This window comes from Arachis hypogaea, chromosome 9 (genome assembly GCF_003086295.3).
Source record: "Arachis hypogaea cultivar Tifrunner chromosome 9, arahy.Tifrunner.gnm2.J5K5, whole genome shotgun sequence".
Lineage (NCBI taxonomy): Eukaryota > Viridiplantae > Streptophyta > Magnoliopsida > Fabales > Fabaceae > Arachis > Arachis hypogaea.
The window spans coordinates 114,309,786-114,333,106 of NC_092044.1; the positions used below are offsets into that span (position 1 = coordinate 114,309,786).

At 33.5% G+C, this 23,321-nt stretch overlaps 3 protein-coding genes across 4 annotated transcripts; 1 reads left to right on the forward strand and 2 right to left on the reverse strand.

Moving 5' to 3' along the window:
- Window positions 1–289: 289 nt before the first annotated feature.
- Window positions 290–4,719, reverse strand: LOC112712159 (diphosphomevalonate decarboxylase MVD2, peroxisomal). Its single transcript, XM_025764968.3, has 11 exons — window positions 4,337–4,719; window positions 3,953–4,219; window positions 3,124–3,322; window positions 2,962–3,025; window positions 2,789–2,852; window positions 2,617–2,697; window positions 1,958–2,044; window positions 1,559–1,716; window positions 1,418–1,466; window positions 880–1,001; window positions 290–793 (listed from the first exon to the last, which is right to left on the reverse strand). The coding sequence occupies exons 2-11, from the start codon at window positions 4,166–4,168 to the stop codon at window positions 571–573; spliced, it is 1,263 nt and encodes a 420-aa protein (XP_025620753.1). The 5' UTR covers window positions 4,169–4,219; window positions 4,337–4,719; the 3' UTR covers window positions 290–570.
- An 8,582-nt stretch (window positions 4,720–13,301) lies between these two features.
- On the reverse strand, window positions 13,302–16,545 carry LOC112712162 (uncharacterized). Its single transcript, XM_025764971.3, has 8 exons — window positions 16,336–16,545; window positions 16,084–16,262; window positions 15,766–15,998; window positions 15,337–15,586; window positions 14,904–15,049; window positions 14,478–14,683; window positions 14,190–14,314; window positions 13,302–13,968 (listed from the first exon to the last, which is right to left on the reverse strand). Exons 1-8 carry the CDS (start codon window positions 16,386–16,388, stop codon window positions 13,382–13,384), a joined length of 1,779 nt encoding a protein of 592 aa, XP_025620756.1. The 5' UTR covers window positions 16,389–16,545; the 3' UTR covers window positions 13,302–13,381.
- A 2,140-nt stretch (window positions 16,546–18,685) lies between these two features.
- On the forward strand, window positions 18,686–22,409 carry LOC112712164 (proteasome subunit alpha type-5). Of its 2 annotated transcripts, none has more exons than XM_025764973.2 (10): window positions 18,686–18,885; window positions 19,001–19,038; window positions 19,167–19,248; window positions 19,423–19,503; window positions 20,012–20,125; window positions 20,202–20,303; window positions 20,819–20,877; window positions 21,536–21,638; window positions 21,918–21,983; window positions 22,075–22,409. In XM_025764973.2, exons 2-10 carry the CDS (start codon window positions 19,025–19,027, stop codon window positions 22,165–22,167), a joined length of 714 nt encoding a protein of 237 aa, XP_025620758.1. In that variant the 5' UTR covers window positions 18,686–18,885; window positions 19,001–19,024; the 3' UTR covers window positions 22,168–22,409. The 2 variants fall into 2 exon arrangements, with proteins under 2 accessions (XP_025620758.1, XP_025620759.1); XM_025764974.3 differs by having other exon boundaries at window positions 18,691–18,878.
- Window positions 22,410–23,321: the final 912 nt, after the last annotated feature.

The window sequence follows — 23,321 nt, forward strand, 5'->3', positions numbered from 1 at the left end:
AATATTGTGCTACAGAAATGTTAAATTGAAAGTAAGCATCCGATGGATATAACAGAGAGAAGGCATATAAAATATTTACTTTTCTCAAAAATACACGTGCACTTATGACGTTTTAAATAAACTGAGAGATCATAATAAGTACTTCTAAATTCTAAGGTACTTGGGTATCATTTTCATCAAGGGTGCGTTTAAAAAAGGAAACAAAGGAAGAAAAGAGAGAAAAGGGGGGGGGGGGGGGGGGGGGGGGGAGGAAGAAACTCTTAACGAAAATAACAAAAAAGCAGGGAAATTGTTCAACCAAAAAAGCTGATGGATTTAGTTTGCAAGCTAAATGAATTTATGGTGCCAATAGAGGAGAGAGACGAGCCTTATTTTTCTCTAAGAAAATAGCCTAACTATAATTTAAACAAGAATTACAGGTACATAAATAAACTGTAACTGCCAACTAGGAAAGAACAAATCATGCTGGAACGGCTACTGTCTGTCGTCAAAATATTTGAGGCTATTAAAGCCACAAAATGAAGCCTGATGAATAGTAGATCCACCTTGTGAAGAATACTTGCCATGAACTCACTTGGGAAGCCCATTCTCACTGTTGAGAAGAGCTTGACTTTCATCAGAAAGCAAAACGGGTCCCCTCCCAGGTCTGGTGCATATGAAGTAATTAACATCCCCCTTGAACTTTTGTGATGGAATATTATCTTTAATTTCTGGAGGTGGTGGCAAAGCTTCCACATCTTGTATTCCATTTATCCCAGCATCTTTTGTAATGGACTTGTCGCCAATAATGTAACTGGAATGAAGAGTTTTGTTGGGATCTCGAACTCAGGATCAACAAAAATGATAAAACTGTATCAACTTGTAAAACTAAGAAAGCACCTGTCGAGGTCACCCGAAGTTGGAGGGAAGTAGTATAACAGCCTCTGAAGTAAAAGGGCAGCAGTTTGTCTATTACGCGCAATTAGGACTGCATTTGGCCCAGCATCAAATGTATAAGCTACCTGCAAGTCAAAGCGGTCACCATAAATACAGACCTCCAGATTTGTAATGTGTGTTTATTTATGCAGGGCATGGTGCAATGTATATACAAATAAACGATAAAAGCCATGTATTTTTGCACATATTATGCATGCAGGGTTTGTGCGTGACTTTGGTGCAGAGGCATAATGTCACTGCAAAAAGTTATCAGCCCATACAATTCTCTCTTTTCCTCCTTTTTATTCGAGCAGTAGCGCTCTCTCATCAAATAAAAAATAACTATTCAAAGATCACTATTTTTTATCTGATAAATTCTGTCCAAAATGATTGGTATGGTTGGATCCAATGGAAAAGTGAAACAAAGTGCACAAAACTTGTCCTATGGAGGAGAAAATTCAACTATAACAAATTTGGATATGAACAATAAAGTAGTTCAAACCTGGGGAGATTCTTCTGAACGATTCCACTTTTCAATGATGCTGATTATCCTGAAATGTAATAGCATAATCAATACTTAAATGCGCCACACTAGTTTTCTGATAAAATAGACCTGGGTATCCAACAGTCAAAATTATCAGACCTATGTGAAGTATCATTCATGTAAAATATAGGGGGCCACGTATCCAGGCAAACAGCATGAAACTGGTTGCTATCAGTACAGGTCAGCCGTGAAAAGGAAGCAAAATCACGATTCCTAATGGCTTCCTCCATTTGCAGTATCCGCTTTGGCACTATTTCCTATTGAATATCAATTTGGGGCCCACAAAAATGTTATTTGTGCTTTCATAATCAATAACTAGTGTTTACATTTAAGCTTCAAAATTGGTAGAAAAACAGCAGAAACTAAATTCCGTTGTTAGCAAATAACGACGTGCTAGAAATTAATGTCTTAGTCTGGACAAAATATGTTTGGATAGTAGGTTTTTATCATTATTTTTTGAAGCAATAATATTACAATTGAAGCGGTGAAAAGAAGTACCTTTGCTCTATGTTGTAAAAGCAAACTTGTTTCAACACTCTCCCGCATTCCAGAGGTGCTACTAGTTTCCTTCTGACGTGAACTAACCTATAAATGAATAAGATGGAAAGTTGAGAAAAATATGACATGTGACAAACACATAGTATTAACTATTAAGATAAATAAAATGGCTCTGAGATGAGGAAATTCCTTCACAGATGTTACTTAACCACCAGCACATTCCACAACCTAAAGGATTAAAACCCCTCTGTATCCGAGTCTTAAAACCTTTGTTATAAACTTATAATAGACATAGGTGTCATGCCATGTTTGGCAGAACTGAAGAACAGCACTCATGGGAAAGTTGAAAGGTGGCTTTGGTGGTATTCTAGTGTTAAGCCATCTCTTCAAATTTCAACACATTGGGAAGCAAATCTCGGAAATTGTATCACAATATTACTAAATTTAGTGTTGTTATTATTATTACATCCTAGATTCATGTAGGTTAGTAAAATATCAAATATAAAATCTACAAACAATCAATATGATAACAATTGCAGCCAAATAATAGTATTGAGAATATTATGACTGTAGAAAGTAGAAACTAGTAAATATATGGGGAACTAGTAAGTACAAATTTTGGGCAATATCAATAACAGAGAGTGGAAGTAGACACATACGACAGCAATAATAATAACAAGATCATCCCAGTGTTTTTCATCAGCAAGTTGAACTGCAAGACTATCACTTCCATCTTCTTCCTACATGTTTGAAAGGAACAGAAATGACACATCAATTCTGAAGTAACAAGGCTGTGTGTAACATAAACGATAAAATGGACTCAAAACTTACTTTTCCCATTATCCACTTCACGAACCCCCCAAATAAGCTGCGACAAGCACTACCTGATCCTTGCCTGTATACAATAACAGTTTCCATGATTGCCAGGACAAATCAAAGTGCAGGGTGTCCAAACCAAAACACAACACCTTGCATATTCAAAGCCATAAATAATAAAAGAATACCTTGCAATAGCTGATAGCTGACTTTCATCTTCTTTGACATTCATTAGCTTCCCAATGGAATAAACTAATAACAGAAAATGGAAGTTGTTATGGAAAACCACTCACTTATATTAAAATGAAGGTTCATTAGGGTTTGTTAGAACTTAAAAACATGTGTATTACCAAGACATGCAAGACCCGCAGCTGACGAAGCCAGTCCAGCTGCAGTTGGGAAGTTGTTGTATGAAGCAATGTGTAAGTGCAATTTGCTCCAATCCTCTTTCGAGATCTTAATACCCTTTTTCTTATCCTCAACATCACAAGCACGCTTTCGGAGCTCCCTTAAACAGCTCTGGAACCTTCCACCAGAAAGAGCAATCTCCTACACTAACCAGCAAAATCAAATTCCACGAATCAAAATTTGAAAGAAAGAATGATAACTATCAACACTCGCATCTTGGCACATCCAAAACACTCCTTTGTTGCCACTTCTTAATTTATATACGTGTGTTTTTGTCCTCTCTTTTTCTTTCCAATTATTCTTTTTAAACTAAACCATTAAATAAGACAGATGACACAATTCTTTGTAAACTCGGTTATCGCCAATTCTCTAAAGCCTGTAGGAGTCTGAAAGTGACAAGCAAAGCAGTGGAACATGACCTCAAGGATCAAATAATTATACCAGTTCTTAGATATATAATAATTCATATGCCTCTACCTACATAACGACTTAAATTTTTAGAAGAAATTGTTCATGACACGGTATCCGAGATCCTACATGACCAAAAGGTCTAGAGTGCATAATGTTAACTGTAAATCGCAGCATTACTTCTTCATCTACTACATTACAAATACATATTTATTCCTCCCATTTTAACCAAAAAAGCCATTTTTATTACATGAACATGCATGTGTTAATTCCCTATACCGCCATTACACATTTAAACAGAAAACAAAGGTGGAGTACAAACACGACGATAAAAACCAATCAAACATTAGAAACAAATTTTACCTTGCCATTGAGCCACATACGATCTTTCTGGAAGCTGGGGCTCACAGCAACAGTGGTGGTGGTGCAGAGGTGACTGGGATCAAGAGTGACGCTGATGCTATCATTGACCGGCAAGATTAGGGTTTCATCCCTCTTCCCCCAATACTTGATCACAGCAATGTTGGTTGGTGTCTGAGCAGTCACCATCAGCACCCAATTCTGCGATTCACCCGCCATTTCCAGCAGCTCCAATTCAACAATCACACGCACTCGCCCGCAGAAACAAATCTGAGTAAAATAAACAAATTGCCGGGAATTTCAAACGCCACAGAAAAAAACAGCGGGAAAATAGGGGGGAGATGGAGAGAAATAGACAGAGAAGAATGTGAGGGAAATGGGGCGTACCAGAAATTAGGTTGTAATGTGAAGTTGAAGAAAGAGATCTGATCTGAATGAACGTGATGCGATTGGAACGCCACCGAATTGAAAGGAAAGAGGAGGAGTTGGAGTTGTTTGTTGAAAGGAGTCGGAAGAAGACGCCTCTTATATAGTACAGTCGCACACACCACAGAACAGAACGGGAAAGGGATCTAATTTCAGTGAAATAAGATTCAACAGTTATTATCGATTGTAAATTTGTAATAATCTTCTTTTCGGGTTCCAAATTAAGATGGGTCCACTCTATTAATCAGTAATCACTGCCAAACCAAGAGTTGGTTGGTTACTTAAATTAGGCGTCCATTTCAGAGTTTAGAATCTTCGTTATTTTGTTCTTGAATACTACTCGCTACAACATACAACGACATTGTTTGTTTCATAATATTAAACCAACTATATTAATATTTGTATTTATATTTTCATGTGAAGATCATTTTAGATATGTTGTAAATAGTTTAATTTTGATATTTTCAGTGTAAGGTATTGTATATAGTCGTGCAATCATATTTATTTTTTAGATGATCATTCACGCGGTTAACATAAAAAATAGTTATTTTTAGTGATATGACGTGACGTAATTGAATACACATGTAAAATTATTTTACGCTGATAATGTATTAAAATTAAATACATGTGGTAAATTCTATTCACTTTAATAAAAATTATGACGTGCATAAAAAAAATTAATTATTATATATCTATGTATTAAATAAATATAATTTAATTTAATTTTAATATATATTTTATTTTTTAATATATATTATATACTAATAATTAATTTTAATTATTAATTTTAAAATATATCTAATGAAGTTATTTTTAATATTTTTGAAGTTGTAATAATTAATAAGGATAAAGAAAAATCATTATGTATGAATAAGTTAATAAATTTATGCGTACGAAGATAAGATGATAAAGTAGAAGTCAACATTAAATTTTATTATTTTAATTTCAAAATTAATTAAATACTTATTTTTTTACTTTATTATTTTTTTGTTTTATAAACTTCAGAAGAATTTTAACTGTTTTCTAAAGTTTTAAAAGTTTATATTAAGATGAAAATTTAGATACAGTCAATTTTTATATAAAGTTGATAGTTGAGAATTATTAAATATTTTGATTGATTTGACTAAATTATTATTTAACAGCTCTCATTTATCGATTTCGCATGAAGTTTACTACACCTGAATTTTCACCTTATATTAAACAATAAAACTAGGGTTTTAAACGTTTTTTTAATCAAGTTTTCAATCAAGTCGTCGCACATTTTTTTTTCTTTGTACATACATGTTATTGCTGCTACTTCTTCTTCTTCTGCGTACTTCTTTCTTCAACGTCGTCGTTCTACTCCCACTACCTTCTTCTTCTTTTTCTATTCCTATTTCTTTTTCTTTTTTTTTTTCCTTCCTCATCCTGCTTTATTATTATCATTATCATTATCATTATTATTATCGTCGTCGTCTTCTTCTACTCCTTTTTTTCCTATGTATTCAACAAAGATATATATTAAACACAAAAATTTTAATATACAAGATAAAAATTTATGTGCACAACATAAAAAAAATTGTGCTATATCAAATAAATTTTTGTACTCTGTGAAAATTTTTTGTACTGTGTATACAAATTTATATGCTTTATAACAAAATTCCTATAATAAAATTTTGAGAAAAGGACAATTAGGTTCCTAACCTTTTTTTTCGCCAATATTTTCGTCCTCGAAGAATGGAAAATACATTCATGTCCCTAATCCCTGTAAAACGTGGACAAATTAACCCTTCCGTTGGATCAAACGAAAAACTATGACGTGGCAAACGTGGAGCTGATCTGTCCGTAGCGGAATGACACGTGGCTATGAGCTTTTGAAAACAGGACAAATTAGTCCCCAGGCACGAAAACGACGCTGTTTCGCTACCTTCCGAATCTTTCAAATTGCTGAACCCTAATCCTTCGACTGCATAGAAACGGTGAAGTGAGTATAGTGGGTGAACGAGGAAATGAAAGACTTCCTGCCATGGCATCCGATGGAGTGTCATCAAGCTCGAGAAGAAGGGAAGGTGGAGGAAGAGAAACCAGGTCGCTGCGAGCTCGGTTCCTAACGGGAAGGATGGCAAAGATGGCATCTCACTAAAGTGCTTCTATAGAGAAAATGCAATCCTTTTCATGTCGAAGACGCGAAGCAATCCTAACAGATTATTTTTGGGTTGTTCCTTTTATAAGGTATGGGAAGAAACTATGTTGAATGTGTTCTTGTATTTGTGTTAGGGCTTATCCTCAAATACCATATTTTTTCTGACGTCTGTGGATTGATTTTCTGTAGGCAAGACAACCGTATTGCAAATCTTTTTGTGGCTTGATGAGTACATTACAAGATTTGGGATGACTGAAACAAGGTATCTGGGAGAGAAGAAAATTATGGATGTTGAAGAGCATCACGGGAAGCAAGATAGAGAAATCAGTATCACATGTTTGGAGAAGAGGATATTAGCTTTAGGGATGAAAAAAATCCAATAGGATGGTGTGTTTGTGTCATTTTCATTGTCTTGAGTGTTGCTATTTTAAGTTGTAAGAATTGATCAATGAAGGAAAATAATAAATGTGTTAATTTGTTGAAAAAAAAAATCACCATGTTCTTTGTAAAAATGATTCCATTATCCTGTATGTATGTTGCAAAGTATGTATGAAATTAAAGTTTGATAAATAATATATAATCTAGCATTGCATAACTGACATTAAAACTGTCAAAGGAAACATACATGTTTAGAACTGTTACAAAAAAGGATTCCAGTTTGCCAATAATATATAGACATATATGGCATGTACCCATTAACAAGTTTTTACTTGATCCACAACTGATAATCAAAAAGCTAGTAACAAAAAAGGGAAATTGTATCTAGCACTTGTCATTAACCATTACAATAACACAAACTTTTATTGTATGACAAATGAACCAAGAAAAGACACTCCTCGTCCTTGCAGCCCACTCTAACTCTCTCCTTGTGATTTTTTATCCACTTCAGTTCCCGCAAACCCTCAGCAATGAACGAATCTTTTACTACCTCCTTAAACCTATCAACAGTCGCAAATCTAGTTCCTAACTGAAATCTGCCCTCACCATAAGCATAATCATCATCAAACTCAGGAAATTTATTACCTCGGCCTTCATCCTAGAATGATATGGGAGTATGTAAATCCTCAGACTCATATTTAAACATGATTTCCTTCATTTCTGTTGGGACTTCACTAACATAGAATTCACTTGCCACTGCATTATTGGGCTGCACATCAGGCCCCTGAACCCCACCTTCACCAGTTGTTCTAGCATTCGCATTTCTACTACCTTCTCCTCTTGCATTAACCCTCGTCCCAAATTGCATCTTGTTCTTTCCATCCTTGGCTTTTTTCTTTAACCCTTGCTTATTTGCAATTGCCTTCTTCGGAGTCACTACATTCTTTTTACCTTTCATACTTCTTTTTCTCTTGCCAACAACAATCCCGCAATTTCTGTTAGTTTCAGTATTGTCACTCTCAATTTTTGCTGGTGGAGATTTATACAACACGTCTTCTATGCTCTCGCACCCGTCATCTGAGAAAGAGGATGTCTTCAGTTCCTATAAAAGTTCATCTACCTCCATTGCATTATCTCTATACTGGGCAGCATCATCAACAACCTTAGGATCATCAACAGGGTGGTCAAAGTATATATGAAACTTAGATTTCTGTTAGTTCTTCATTATGCTCTCTCGCATTTCATTGATTCCTGCATCCCCAGTTAATATCTTCCGCTTGGATTCAATGTCAGCGTTTGTTGGATCATACCAATATACTGCCTTGTATGATTGGTATCCCAAACCCTTAAATAAGGTCACAAGGTCTCCAAAATTCACAAAGTCCAACTCCATCTCAGGGAACCTCTCTTCCTTTCCATTATGATAAACCAGGGATCCATCACTTGTTCTAACAAAGTTACCTCCATGGTGAAAAACCGGCACCACAAAAACATCAACCATCTGAAATGAATCCATGAATAACTACGTGTAAATTCAAAAAACATAAACACAAATTATGAATGACACACCATTGCCCTAGCACAATCCCTCCTTCTAATCCTACACACGACAGTTTATAAACCTTTTTTATAGTTCATTCCACCCTTGTTACCCACACTGTAAACATGCACACATTATGCCTTCACAACTAGTTCATTCATGAATAACCAAAACTTTATCGCTAGATCTTACCTTCTGACGAAGACAACAACCACGACCTCTAGCGTAACCTTCTTCTTAGCCTATGATACCGGCTTAACCCCGCACCGATCACTCTTCTACGTGTTGTATTTTTTGGAGGGAAAAACAGAGATGAGGGAGTTTAATCGTTTGTTTGCTTAGGGTTTTCAGTAATTCTATAACTCAAGTATGGGTCTTCTAGGTATTACATAAGGGGATTAAAGTGTGTTTGGAGGGGAGGTAGCGAAACGGCATCGTTTTCGTGCCTGGAGACTAATTTGTCCTGTTTCCAAAAGTTCATAGCCACATGTCATCCCGTTACGGACAGATTAGTTTCACGTTTGCCACGTCAAAGTTTTCTGTCTGGTTCAACAGAGTGAATTCAACGGAAAGATTAATTTATCCACATTTTGCATGAACTAGGGACATAAATATATTTTTTATTTTTCAAGAATAAAAATATCTGCAGAAAAAAATCAATAATTTATTTATCCTTTTTTCTAAAATTTTTTTGTTAACAGAAATAAAAAGTCACATGATAAAATATGCGCATTTTTTTTAATATATACCAATTTAATTGGACTTAATTACCAAAAATATTTATACAATATCATTATTTTATATTAAATTATTAACTATTTTCATAAGTATCAAAACTTATATGTTTACGTGTCAAATCGCACTGCCCTATTATTAGTTTATTACATAAATAACATGACGTGAGTTTACGAGTTTTATTAGTCTTTACACCATTTTTGGCCGCTAATCACTTCTTTATTTACCTGCACATATAAATAATCTTTTAGTTTATAAATCATATGGATATACGAATAATGTGAATAACAGATTGTATTTCAGGTTTACTAATCATTTAAAATAAAAATTATATATAATTAATTTAAAATTTAATTTTTAAAATTAAACTTACTTTTTTTAATCTATTATTTAAATTGTTAAAAAGAAACGTTATTCTCCTATATTTTTTCTATGTGTATATTATGTTACCGTGAGTCAGTTATGATTATGAAGACGTTGCTCTAGCTTACAGATAACCAAAAAAAACCATTAGATTTGAGGTTACGAAATGTTGATCTTATTCTTACTAACTAATCCAATCTCTATTGTCATTAAAGATGTCTAGTTACTAGTTATTTCAAAGAATTTTGTGGCAAGGTTAGGTAACATAGGACAAATTAAATTTTTCCCAAGCTGTTTATTCTTGCTCGTGCTGCACGAGGGTATAGTTGCACAAGTAGAGTTAATTAAATAATGAAAGAAAGAAGATGGTGTTGCTCGTGCTAGGATGGGATTGCGTATGTTAAACAATATTTGATTCAACCACAAAGAATTATTGTTTAATTGGGTAAATCACAACAAAATCTTGGTGCTCATAAAAATATTTTTAAATTTTGTTATTAATAAAAATATCTTTAAATAATTTAAAAACATGTTAAATATATATATTTTTTTGAAAGAAAAAACTCAACACAATAAAATGGAGCATACAAAATGAAATAAATACCACAACCTAGTAAATAATTAATCATAACAAACACTAAAGTCCCTTACGCATCTCCGCCATAGCTATTAACAATCACCTTGCCAATCTTGATAATCTTGATAGTTGTTAACCGTTCTGTTGATGATGTCCTCCACGCCCAGGTGCTTATTCTTAAAAATCCTATCATTTCTTTCGAGCAAATATTCCAGACAATTGCACAAAAACTAAGCATCAAATGTTTGTGTTCTCGTTTTATCTCTTGAAGCTTCAACCCAACTTTCTAAGTGCTGCTTCACTGTACCTGGAACTGACCATAGTCTACCTGATGCAAACAACCAAGCACATCATACTTGCCAAGCATACTCACAACTAATAAACAAATGAAAAAGGTGCTCTACCTCTTTTTTACACAGCACACAAAGAGTATCATCCTGACCTATAACACCTAGTCTACACAATCTTTCTTTAGTATTCATCCTTCCTACCAACACAAACCAAACAAATAATTCAACTCTTTGTGAAACATAACCTCCCCATATAGTGCTAGTGAAACTGTAGCTAGTGATACTCTCCGGGAGAATTTCTGCCTGGATAATCTGCACAAAGAAGTTAGTAGAATAAACGCTTTTTTTTTTATCAAACTTCCATATGACTCGATCTTCTCTTTCAGTGTTTAGCATGACCAACTGTAAGGTTTCATGGAGCTGATTAAGTAACTCACCAGCTCCCATTGGAACAATTCCCTTCTCCATTGAAAATTCCAAATCCAATCCAATCCATCCCAGAAACCACAATCCCCTATGACAGAACCACGTTGGTTTGAAACCGAAAAAAGTCTTGAAAAAATATCTTTCAACGGGCCGCTTTGTAGCCAGGCATCCTCCCAAAACCGAACTCTCCTACCATCCCCTAACTCCCAACTCAATCCCCGAATCAATTTCTCCCTAGCACGTTGATCATTGATATGTAGCTTACAAATTTCTTTCCAAGGGCCGCCTTGTTTAGGAATTGTTTGGCTAAAAAGCATCTCTGAGGAATTTAAGTTATTACACGAACACACGATCTTCTTCCATAATGGACAGTCTTCTTTTGGAAATCGCCACCACCACTTAAATAAGAGGGTTGTATTTCGAAGCACTGCATCTCCCACTCCCAGACCACCTTGTTTTTTCGGAGCTTGCACCAGTTCCCATTTTACCAACGGCATCCCATCCTTCCCGCCTTCGGAGCTCCACAAAAATCTCCTTTGTAGTGAAATTAACTTATCCACCACCGACTTTGGTAATTTATATAGGCTAAGATAATACACAGGCAGACTATTGAGCACAGACTTTATAAGGACTAGTTTACCTGCCTTATTGAGCGTTTTTGCTTTTCACATACTTAGCTTCGCTTCCACTTTGTCTATCACTGGCTTCCAAGTTTTGACAAGCCTTGGGTTTGCACCTAGTGATATGCCCAAATACTTTACCGGTAGTGAATCCTCCTTGCACCCTAGTAAGCTACACATCTTTCGCGTTCAACCTTGCTCACAATTGACTGGAATCAAACTTGACTTTTCAAAGTTGATGCTCAACTCCGACATCATCTCAAAGCATCTCAGAAGCCTCTTATAATTCCTGATGGTATCTTCCTCTTGCGGGTAGAATAGGATAGTGTCATCTGCAAACTGAAGATGAGACAATTCAACACTGTCCCTACCAACCAACAGAGGCCTAATCCGCCCATTCTGTACTACCTCTCCCACCATGCGATGTAAAACATCAACTACCAGGACAAATAAAAAAGGAGAGATAGGATCCCCTTGCCTTAGGCCACGTTCCATCCGAAACGGCTTAGACAGAGATCCATTTAATAGAATTAACATAGACGCTGTACCAACACATTCCTTCATCCATTTAAATATATTTATTCATGATCAGATACCTGCTTTATTAACAAAAAAAATGTGACATGACTTACTTGTCAATGTTTAAATTCTAGAGTCTCACTTATTAATTGTCACATAAAAAATTACGTATGTTAGGTTACTGTTTTTCGTTAATATAGAAGATCTCAATTCACAAATATAAATTTGATTATGTTTTTAAATAGTAAAAACATTTTTATCGATAATAAAATTTAGAGGCATTTTTTAGTGGTTTAGCTCGTTTAGTTATTAGTTTTCTCACTTTTTTGCAATGTATTCGGATATAAAATATAAATATCAACTAATAACTTATTTTTCTAATAAAAATGTTAAGTTACGGTAAAAATCAATTGTCAAATAAATCATTACGGACTTTTTTTTACCAAAAATAAAAATATCTAAACTCGCAACCTCTTAGATAAGTATGAAAAGACAATATCATTTGAGTTATAACTCATTGACTTATATTTGTACACATTAATTTACAAAAGAAAAACAATCTTATTTAAACATTAAATATCTCGTGTTGTGTATATATATAGGAACACTTCACACTTGCGAGATAGCGTGAAATTGAGCGAGCAAGCAAGGATGAGGAACAATAGAACACAGCACGCAAAATTGATCGATAATGTTAAAGAAACAATAATTAAAATTATTTTATTTAATTTATTACCTACAATTATATAATTATTACATTTAATATTATGTAATTAATCTAACAGTAATTAGAATTGTACACAGATCGAATATAGCTTATAATTCTATCCAATCTGTATTACATTCATCAGTTCGAATACAATATTTGCAGTTTTTCAGGTCAGATCCGATCCGCAAGTGGATATCGGATATATCTGCATAATTAAAAAAAAAATTGTTTTAAGGCCCTGTTTAGTTGTTTTTACAGAAAAAATGTCCAAAAAAATAATTTTTTACCTATTTAACCCTATTTATTCCTAAAATATTATCATAAAAGTTCTATTGAATAACAAAAAAAAAAAAAAACACAATATCTAAGTTTAATTATTCTAAGTTAAAGTACAACATAAAAATTTAAAAATAAGATATCATAAATTATGTTATTTATATGAGACGTGCGAATCTGCGGATCGGATCAGCGAATATCACTGACAAATTGTCAAATTCGCAATTCGATCCTAGCATAGTGCAGATCGGATCTAATAGCTCCGCGGATCAGACAATATCCACAAAATTCGGATCGGATGCGGATAATTACTGCGGATATTATCCGATCTATGTGCTGCCCTAACAGTAATTAATAAATACTAAATAAAATAATTTTAAACGGTTTAGACTGATTTTTTATTGTCTCTTAAGCGTTATTGAAACTAAATTATATAATATATTCAAACAACTTAGACTGGCAAAACAGTAGTGTTAATATCCTTATGCATTGTTCTAATCACAGTAGTAACTTGTTCAATTTGCTCTTCATTGGAGCATGCTGCAAGAAGCACCTTAGCTGTTCCTCCATCAGGGAAACAACCAGCATCAATCATCTCTTCAAATATCTCCAAACACTTCACATACAGCTTTTTCTTAGAGTAGGCTCCAATGCGTGATGTCCAAGTCACCACATCAGGTTTCAAACCTTTGCTATGCAGCTGCTGAAAAATTTCCTCCATTCTCTCAATGAATCCAGCTTGTCCATACCTGTTTATCAAGATATTATATGTGCTGATATCAGCTACATATGATCCTTGTTCCATAACTGCCATAACTTCCTCCATCTTCGTGAATTGGCCTAACCGGCCGTACAAGTTCAACATGCTGTTGAGAACATAAGTGTCTAGTTTTAGGCCTGATTTACACATTTGGTTAAGAATGTCTTCACATTTGCTCACACTTCCTGTTCTTGAATAGGCAGATAAAAGTACCATGTGGGACTTCATTGTTGGTGTGATTCCCACTCTTTTCATATCTTCAAAAACAGCTTCAGCATCTGAATTGATGATAAGACAGAAAAAGAATAATGGAATCAACTTGAATCCGTAAAACAAAGCATTATGTTCCTTTTGCTTCCCTTAAACTAATGGAGAATGGGTTGAAGCAATGTTATTTTCAAACATATGATGCACATTTTTTGGTTAAATCCATAAGATTGTCCCAAAGATTATTTGAATAAGCAACACAAAATGACAACTTAACATGGTAGGTATTTACCATTTTCAAAACCTGCTTTGCCATATGCATCTACCAAGATATTATAGGAGGCTCTATCTGGTTCACACCCCAAGTGCTGCATTAGTGAAAAAATCTCTGCAGCTCCATAAGGAAAACCTGCACGACTGCCGGCGACACAAAAATATCATGTTTTGTTCCCCTAGATCTAAAATTACAAATTCCACATGCGAAATAAATATATACCTTGAAAAACATATATAGTTCAGTTTTTTTCTTTATGAATCGAAACAAACGGGTTTAAGGGTATAAAAAGTCATCAATAACAACCTGTAAGCTTCCATGAGGGCATTATAAGCATATACATCAGGTTCATGCCCAGCTTCTTGCATCTGTTCAAATACTTCTTCTGCTTTCTCACATAGGCCCTCTCTAGCAAATGCATTCACCAAGGCAGTGTATGTGCAAATGTTAGGTTTACACTTGTGGCTTTGCATCTCGTTGAACACTTCTAAGGCCATGCTGGATCTACCAGCCTTCATTAAATTAAAAGTTCAAACCAGTTAACAGAATTAAGTATTATTTGCAAATGACCAAAACTGTGAAGAATGCTCCATCAAGCAAAACAACATTCTTTAAGGCATTATCATCTGACAGAGCAGCTTTTGCCAAATAAAAAATCACTATGATGTCAAATTGAAGGAGATATAGTTTTAATTTAAAAAAAAAATTGAAATGATGTTTAATAAAGCTCACCTTTCCATATAAATTTATCAGCAAGGTATAGGTTTCAGTTGATGGATTGCATCCATCCCTCTTCATCCTTTGGAAAATCTCTTCTGCTTTATTAGGGTTTCCTCCTTTCATCAATCCATTTATATAAGCATTATATACAACAGCACCTGAGTATTCATTTCTGATAAAGGGTTAGCTACTTTAGAATATCAAATTTCCTGTGATATAAGTGGATCTATATGTAAGTTGTCCAAAAAAATGTGAATAAGCATGATGCATAAATGTACATATCACTTCTTATATCTCTTATCTCTTTCTAATGCTTGAACTCTGTAAGTGGTTTCTTTTGGGATTAAACTACTTCTATGTTTATCATTATCTCTAGTCCAAAATATTTTTTGATCATGTTTCTATTTTGGTATGGATGGATGAACAAGTTAGGTCAGGAACATACTTGAAGGAAGGCTGTAATTTCGCATTTCGGCAAAGACAGCTTCAGCTTTTTCTAGCAGGCCAGACATGCAGTAGGCTTTAATAAGAAGGGCATAAGTGTCTTCTGTAGGAATGCATCTAGCCTCAAGAAGCTCTAGATATATGGATTCTGCTTCCTTGTGTTTAAACTTTTGTCCATAAGCATCAATGAGTAAATTATAGCATATAACATCTGGCTTGAAGGAGCTTCTAACCAATATCCATCTACATATCTGTAAAGATATTCTTTTTTTGTTATGACCAATAACATTAAGGAGAATGCTAGAGGGCCAACACATTCAGTGTAAAAAACAGGAGAGTTGGCTAGTGTTGATTCAAATGTAAGACAAAAACAAGGAAAAAGTGTCTCGTTGCTATATGATAAGAGTGGAATTCTCCATTATTTCCTCACCGAAATTATTGCATCCCATTGTTTCCTCATCCGAAGCTGAACAGATACACTAACAATATCATCCCATGTGTCAAGAGATGCAGGGAAAACATCAAGTGAACGCCAAATGCTATCAGAATCAACACCCTTTTGAATAAACTCCACAATCATCTGAGCAGTGGGGCTTAACACTGGGAATATCCCATCAACAAAACCAGAACCGTATTTCCAACCTTTCCCTCTCAAAGAACCACCTGCAGGTACACAGAAAAGTATTACTCACATTTCATCAAACACCTTTCATTCAATGCCAAAAAAAAAGTAACATTTCCTACTTACATCTTTTCCTGGACACTTTCTTGTGATTGAAGTTCCTTAACTTGCCACTTTTGTCAATGTAAACGCTGTCCCTTTTGAACTTCTCAAGAGCCACACCACTTGCATCATTTGCTTTCCATTCAGATAATTCAGCTCTTGGTTCTATCAATGTGTGGTTCACTGAGCATAAAGAATTTAGCCTGCAAAGTACAGAACCAGATAATAAGTTTCAGTGCCACTTCAAAACAAAATTTTAAAATGAACACTCCCTACCTATAGCATAAGTGTTGAATGCAAGGGGCCATGTCATAACTACTTAGTAACATAGGTGAGAAATAATGGAATATAAAACTGAAATGATGGATAATTTGATTTGAACTTACATTAAGGCATGTAGTAGGAGAAGGTCCAAGTTTTTGGATAATGAAATTGGATTTTATTTTTCTTGGAAAGGAACTTGTTTGGTTTTAGTTAAGGTGAGATAAATGAGTTTTGTAATTGCTTTTAATATATGGACAAATGAAATAAGGAGTAAATATCCAGAGAAAATAAATATCTTAGCATAGCAACATTTTAAGCAAAAATATTCCATAATTTGAAAAAAACCATTTCTTTGGGACCATATAATTTGAGGATGTCGTACATTTTTATATTTGAAGTGTACCACAAATGAATAAGAGCCCGTTTGGGAAGTAGCAAAAGCTACTTTTTTAAACTTTTAGATTATGAAAAGTCAAAATTTGCGTGTTTGGCACCATTTTCGAAAAAGCTTTTAATTTCCCGAAAAGTTAATTTACAGTTTTTTGAAGAAGTAGAAATATATGACTTCTCTACTTCTCGATAAGTCATTCTACTACTTCCTTAAAAAAATTAATTTCAAAACAAAAAAAATTACTTTTCTTCTTGACTCTGGGAAAAATACTGACCACCACCATTTTCATGCAAGGTTTGCTAGAAGCATTGGCCTTCCACCATCATTCTCACGTACTGTTCCAAACCTCACCACCATTTTCATGTTCATGTGATGGAAGTATTGATCCTCCACCACCATTTTCATTTTCAGACAATATTGCATCTGAACAACTTACTGCATATATTCATTCTAAGTTTTTTTTTTTATCATTTTATCACTCTATTTTTTATTATTAAATTTATATTTAACTGTGGTATGAAATTTCAGTTTTAATTTTATTTTTTTCACATGTAATTTTATAACTTGTTATTATTTTCATAATTAATTATAGCAAGTTCTTGACCTCAATTAAAGAGAAGGAGTTTTAATAGGAGTAAAAAAAAATAAAAAACAGCAATAAAATATACATTGACACACATTTTATATTTATTTTTTATTTTCACCTACCATATCATATACAATATTAGTGATTAGGTTATGTAAAATCAACATTTAATATTAAAAAGTATTTGTTATCATCGTTATTTTATTTTTTGAGTTACTTATCCAAACACTATAACTTTTTAATAAGTACTTTTATAACTAAAAATCCAAACATAAAATAACTTATTTATAAGCTGAAATTAATAAAAGTTCTTATGCTTTAAGTTCTTTTTCCAAAAGCACTTATTTAAGTTATCTACCCAAACTGGGCCTAAATGACTTTTGAAGTTAAATATAATAATTTATTCTTTTTCTAAAAAAATAAATATTTTTTTTAGTATTAGTTAAATTTTTTTACTAATGTGACGATGAGACATAATTAATCATGAGTTTTCATACTATCATTAACCTTTTTAAAATATTCTTTGATATATACTAGTGAAAGCAGTGATTAATCCATTATTAAAAAATTATATAAATAACAAAATAAATAGAAAATCATTGTCATAAATATATTATTGGGTTAACTATAGATGTACCCTAGTTGAGTAAGTTAAGAACTAGATTTTAAGTTATAAATATTTCTTAAAATTTTTTATGTATAATGCAATAATTTTTAAAATTATCTCTTACTCTCTCTTATCTTTCTTCCCTTTTTTTAAATTCTAATCTTTATTTTTATAACAACCATAAAATATACTCTATTTTTCATCATATGGAGCTCCAACCATATTTTTGAGGGCAAGGTGAATATCACTATGCTGGATTAAATTTTACTAAAATAAAGAAATTGATAAAATAAAAATAAAAATTTAATTATTTTTAAATTAAATACTAAAATTTACACATAACATAAATTACAAAATCAATAATAATTAATTTCTGACCTTTTTTATTTGTTTTTTTTTTTTAAAGAAACTTTTGTCCACCAGACCACCACACCTATTTTCATGGTTACACAGTAGTCAACACTACCATTATTTGTGCTAGATTTAGGTTACCCAACAATCAACATAGCTTTTTTTTTTTTTTTTTGTGGTGTACATCAACATAGCTTTTGTTATGAAAGAAGGCATTAATAAAAGATGCAGGCCTTTTCGGCCCAATCTATTGAAACACTAAAATCATGGGCCTGGATTAAGACATTGACCGGGCCTAATCTGTCTCACATCTTCGTTTTTCCTTTATCGTCTCCTTCTTTCATAAAAGATGCAGGCCTTTTCGGCCCAATCTATTACCGGGCCTAATCTGTCTCACATCTTCGGTTTTCCTTTATCATCTCCGTCATTATATTTCTTTTAATTATTTTTTAAAATTTTCACTTTTTAGTTTTTACAAGATGGGACACACAACACAGACCCCTTGAGCAAGCAAAGCAAAGCCAAGCCAATAAGCAAAAGCCCACATCGCCGCTCTTCACTCCTCAGAGGCGCAAAGATCAAGACACAGTATAAGCTGAGGAAGTTGAAGCCATTTTTGGGTAAGTGGTAAGTAATTCCCTCTCTGATTCTCACAGTTTCCCAAACCCTAATTACTTCTTCTTCTCACTCTCGTTTCCCCTCTGTTATCATTCTAATCCTTTCGTTCCATCTTTCTCTGCAGTGATTTCATCGAATCAAATCGAAGATGTTCCTCACAAGGTGAACCTCTTTTCTTTTCCATAATGCATTTCAGGGATTTTCTTTTTTGCTCTACTTCTTGCTCGATTTTATGCTCGAATTTTGAATCTGCTGGGATGTTGTTTGGTTTAATTGTGTTGGGTGAATAGGACCGAGTATGACCGAGGAGTCAACACCTTTTCTCCTGAAGGCCGTTTGTTTCAGGTTGAATATGCAATTGAGGCCATCAAGGTATGCCCTTTTCCCTTGATCTCTTACTTCCCTCTCCCTTTTATCAACTAAGTCCCATATATTAGGGGGAAAATAGGGTTTAGTGCTCCAAAAGGTGTTGTTCTAAACTTTCATTTCTTCTGCTGAGGACTTATGTGCGTGTTTGTGAATGATGTTTCTTTTATTGGACTGCAGCTGGGTTCAACTGCTATTGGGTTGAAGACAAAACACGGTGTTGTCCTTGCAGTTGAAAAGCGTATCACTTCACCGCTACTGGTCTGGCCTTTCTCCATTTGTTTTGCTATTGAATTACATTTGTGGCAGAAATGTGCTGTAACTGGCTAGTTCTCATTACACAATTTGATGATGTTAGGAAAGATACATGCATAATATTAAGTTTTGATACTTTGCATAAAGTGAATTTTGTTTTGGATGTACTGCTGCATTTTGTTAATTGTTGATTTGTTGTGTTCTTTTTAGTAATGTTATACAACTGATACCGTGAATGCACAGTCACGTATTGTATGTCATAAAAAAATGCTGTAAAATTGATACTTTTTTTTTCTCCTTTTTGTTTTGGTGAGAGAGATTATATTTCTTTTGTGGTGAAGGATTAGATAATTTGTTGTTAGGTTTTACATACAACAATAAACCACTAATTCTTTCATCCTGGTATTATGTAGCTTTAAGAAATATGCTTGTATTGCTGTAATCACTTACCTTTTGCACTGTGATATATTTGGTTAATTGAAATTTATCTTATGCTTCTTAAAATCTGTTTCAGGAACCTAGCAGTGTGGAAAAGATAATGGAAATTGACGAACATATAGGTTGTGCAATGAGTGGATTGATTGCTGATGCTCGAACACTTGTTGAGCATGCACGAGTGGAAACTCAGGTATTCATAACCTTGTAAGACTTGGCAGGTAATTAATTATCCTATGATTGATATATATATTTTTTGTTGTTTACAGAATCATAGGTTCTCCTATGGTGAACCGATGACTGTAGAGTCTACCACCCAAGCACTTTGTGATTTGGCCTTGCGTTTTGGTGAAGGCGATGAAGAGTCCATGGTAAAGAACTTCACTTTGATGTCTACGTTGTTATGGCTCATAATTTTATATTTATGCACAACATTTCATGAACTTGTTCTGCTAATTGAATTCATGTGTTTCTTACCAATTCCATTGCCTCTTATGTTGCATTTGATGAATGTTTTATGGAGATACCTAGATATATGGAGGGCTATTATTACATCCAAGTGTGGGGGTGCACATGTATCGGAATCTTCCATCAATTGTTGAAATAGATACTGCTCCTGGGGTGGTCCTATAGTAAGAGACTATAGTAGTTTGAAAGATTTGGTACCCATGAAAATCTCACCATAAGTTGAATTGTTGAATTTTATAGAATATATATCATTTGCGTTCCTTAAGATTCATTTATGTTAGCAGTAAAATCATTAGTTACATTCATTTGCTCCCATTGTGCTGTGTACGTCTCATGACTTGTATTAGATTGCAACATGTCAGTCACTGTTTCTGCATGTTGATTTATGACACATGCTATTTATTTTTCCGTTTGACAGTCTCGACCATTTGGAGTTTCTCTTCTTATTGCTGGACGTGATGAGAATGGACCTAGTTTGTAAGTATTTGTTCTTTCCTTCACTTGAGCAATGGCTATGTGTGGCCATTGTAATGGAGTTGTCGTATTGTCCCCTTTAAACCCCCCCCCCCCTTCTTTTTCCCCAGGGCCTTATTTAGCTGGCAACTCTAGTTTAAAGGTTTATGTGTATGAATCTGATTATCTGAGACCTGTGATCTTTTCTGAATTGATGTTATTCCTTGTATGTTATATTTTTCTTTTGTATGAGTGAGATTACCCAAAAAAGGGGAGTTATTGGGGGAAAAAGTCTGAACAATTAATGACCTGGTTAACCATGTTGAGTGTTTGCCTTTACTATTTCTCCTGTCTTACCTTCAATTCGGCCATATCCTTGCTCCAAAAAAACTAACTTTGGGGAGTTATTATTTGAAAGTCATTTGGTGCTGGTGTACCTTTAATTACTATAAAAATCTGTATTTAAACAGATTATTGTTCAAGTCAGTTGTAAACAGATGTTGTGTACTTGTGTTCATGTTAAAGTAATGTAGCTAATTGTTAAAAACAGAAAATAATGCACAATATAGGTTTTATATTCTTCTAGGCTCAGGTCTCCGTATGATAATTGTTTTGTTCATTGCCGCTGATCCTGTTGGCTTTTGACACTACTCTTAGTAATAGTGAGATTTTCATTTTGCAGATATTACACTGACCCATCTGGAACATTTTGGCAATGCAATGCAAAAGCTATTGGATCAGGGTCAGAAGGAGCAGATAGTTCTCTGCAAGAACAATACAACAAGGTATCCATGTCCTTACAGTGAATTGTTTCTGAACTTTTTATTCTGCTCCTAACAGTTCATAAAAATTTAAAAAGGAGCCGAAACATGGATAAATGGGATGTAGATAGAATGAAAATTGTACAAAGAATAAGTTATTGCCGTACATCATTCCTGCCATAACAACTAAGTTTTTGTCCCCCCTGACAACTGTTTGCCTTTGAAGGATTATTCTTTGGTTCTATCAAGATAGCATGAAAATTAGAAAAAATGATATTAATATAAATATATTATGTTATACAGGACCTTACTCTTGAAGAAGCAGAGACTATTGCTTTATCCATTCTGAAGCAAGTTATGGAAGAGAAGGTAAGGAAAAATCAAATGCTTTTGTTTGACCCCCAGAAATGAATGGAAAATAAAATATAATAACTTGTTTCCATTGCAATTTTTATGTTAGGTAACTCCAAACAACGTGGACATCGCTAAGGTGTCCGAAAAATATCATCTTTATACTCCGGCTGAGGTGGAAGCTGTGATAAGTCGCCTATGAATTACTTTTGTGTGATTTGCTATCATTGCCATTTGTTCCCATACCTTGAACCCCTGCCTTACCTACAGTCTGTTTTAATAGCTTTGTGCTCAAACTTTTTCGATACTACACTTGTGGCCAAATTGTACTCTCTATCTGATTCTCAAGTGTCCAATTTGCTAAATTCAGTTTAGTTACTATATATTTATTGGACAATTTGGAAACGCCACATGAATATGCTCTCATGAGATTGTTTGCCGTGATATTGATGACTTTACTGAGCATTTCGGAATTATTTAAATTAACATCTGAACTTATAAATTTTTTGTTGGTTCGACTGTCACGGCTAAAGAACGTTGATCACTCTTTTTTAAAAAATATTCATTACAAATATAATGTAGATTTTCATTTTGTTGATGGTTCCGTGAATGTTCTTTTTCCTATGTTCACTATTCTTCTCTTTTAAAAAAATACGGTAAACATATCTTAATTCCGGTTAATGCTTACCATACACATGATAAAACTAGAACTAACTAGTAATTAAAATATTTCACCAAAAATTCAATAAATTAATGTTCTATTGTTTTGTTATTGTTTATTTTTAAATTGTAACATTAATAAAAAATTAAAATTTAGTCATAATTACATTGGTGTTTATTAATCTACTAGTGCTACTAATTTAATTGGACGTTAATTTGTTTTGTATAGCAGGTTTTTCTTGGTTATAAAATATTAATAAGCATGTATAGGCCTGGGCTCACCATTGAAATGATAGTGTTAAAAAAAAGGGGAAAAAAATGAAAGGATACGAAATATTTTTTTTTTAAAAAAAACAAACGTTATGCCATAGTTGTCAGAACTAAATTTGAACCGGTTTTGACCAAGTCTTATATAAATAAAAAATAAAAAATAATAAAAATTTTAAAATTAAAATTTAATATATATTTTTACTAACATTTAAAAATATCTAGCTATTTCAAAACAATATGAATCATGAATAATAAGTATTTTGTTAATTTTACTATATTATAAATATTTTTATTTTATTTTTATATTAAAATAACTATTATTTTTAAATTTTAATAATTTATTAATTAGTTTATATCTATTATATTATTATATACAACAAGTATTTATTAAAAAATAATATTAATAGATATTACATAATTATAAAA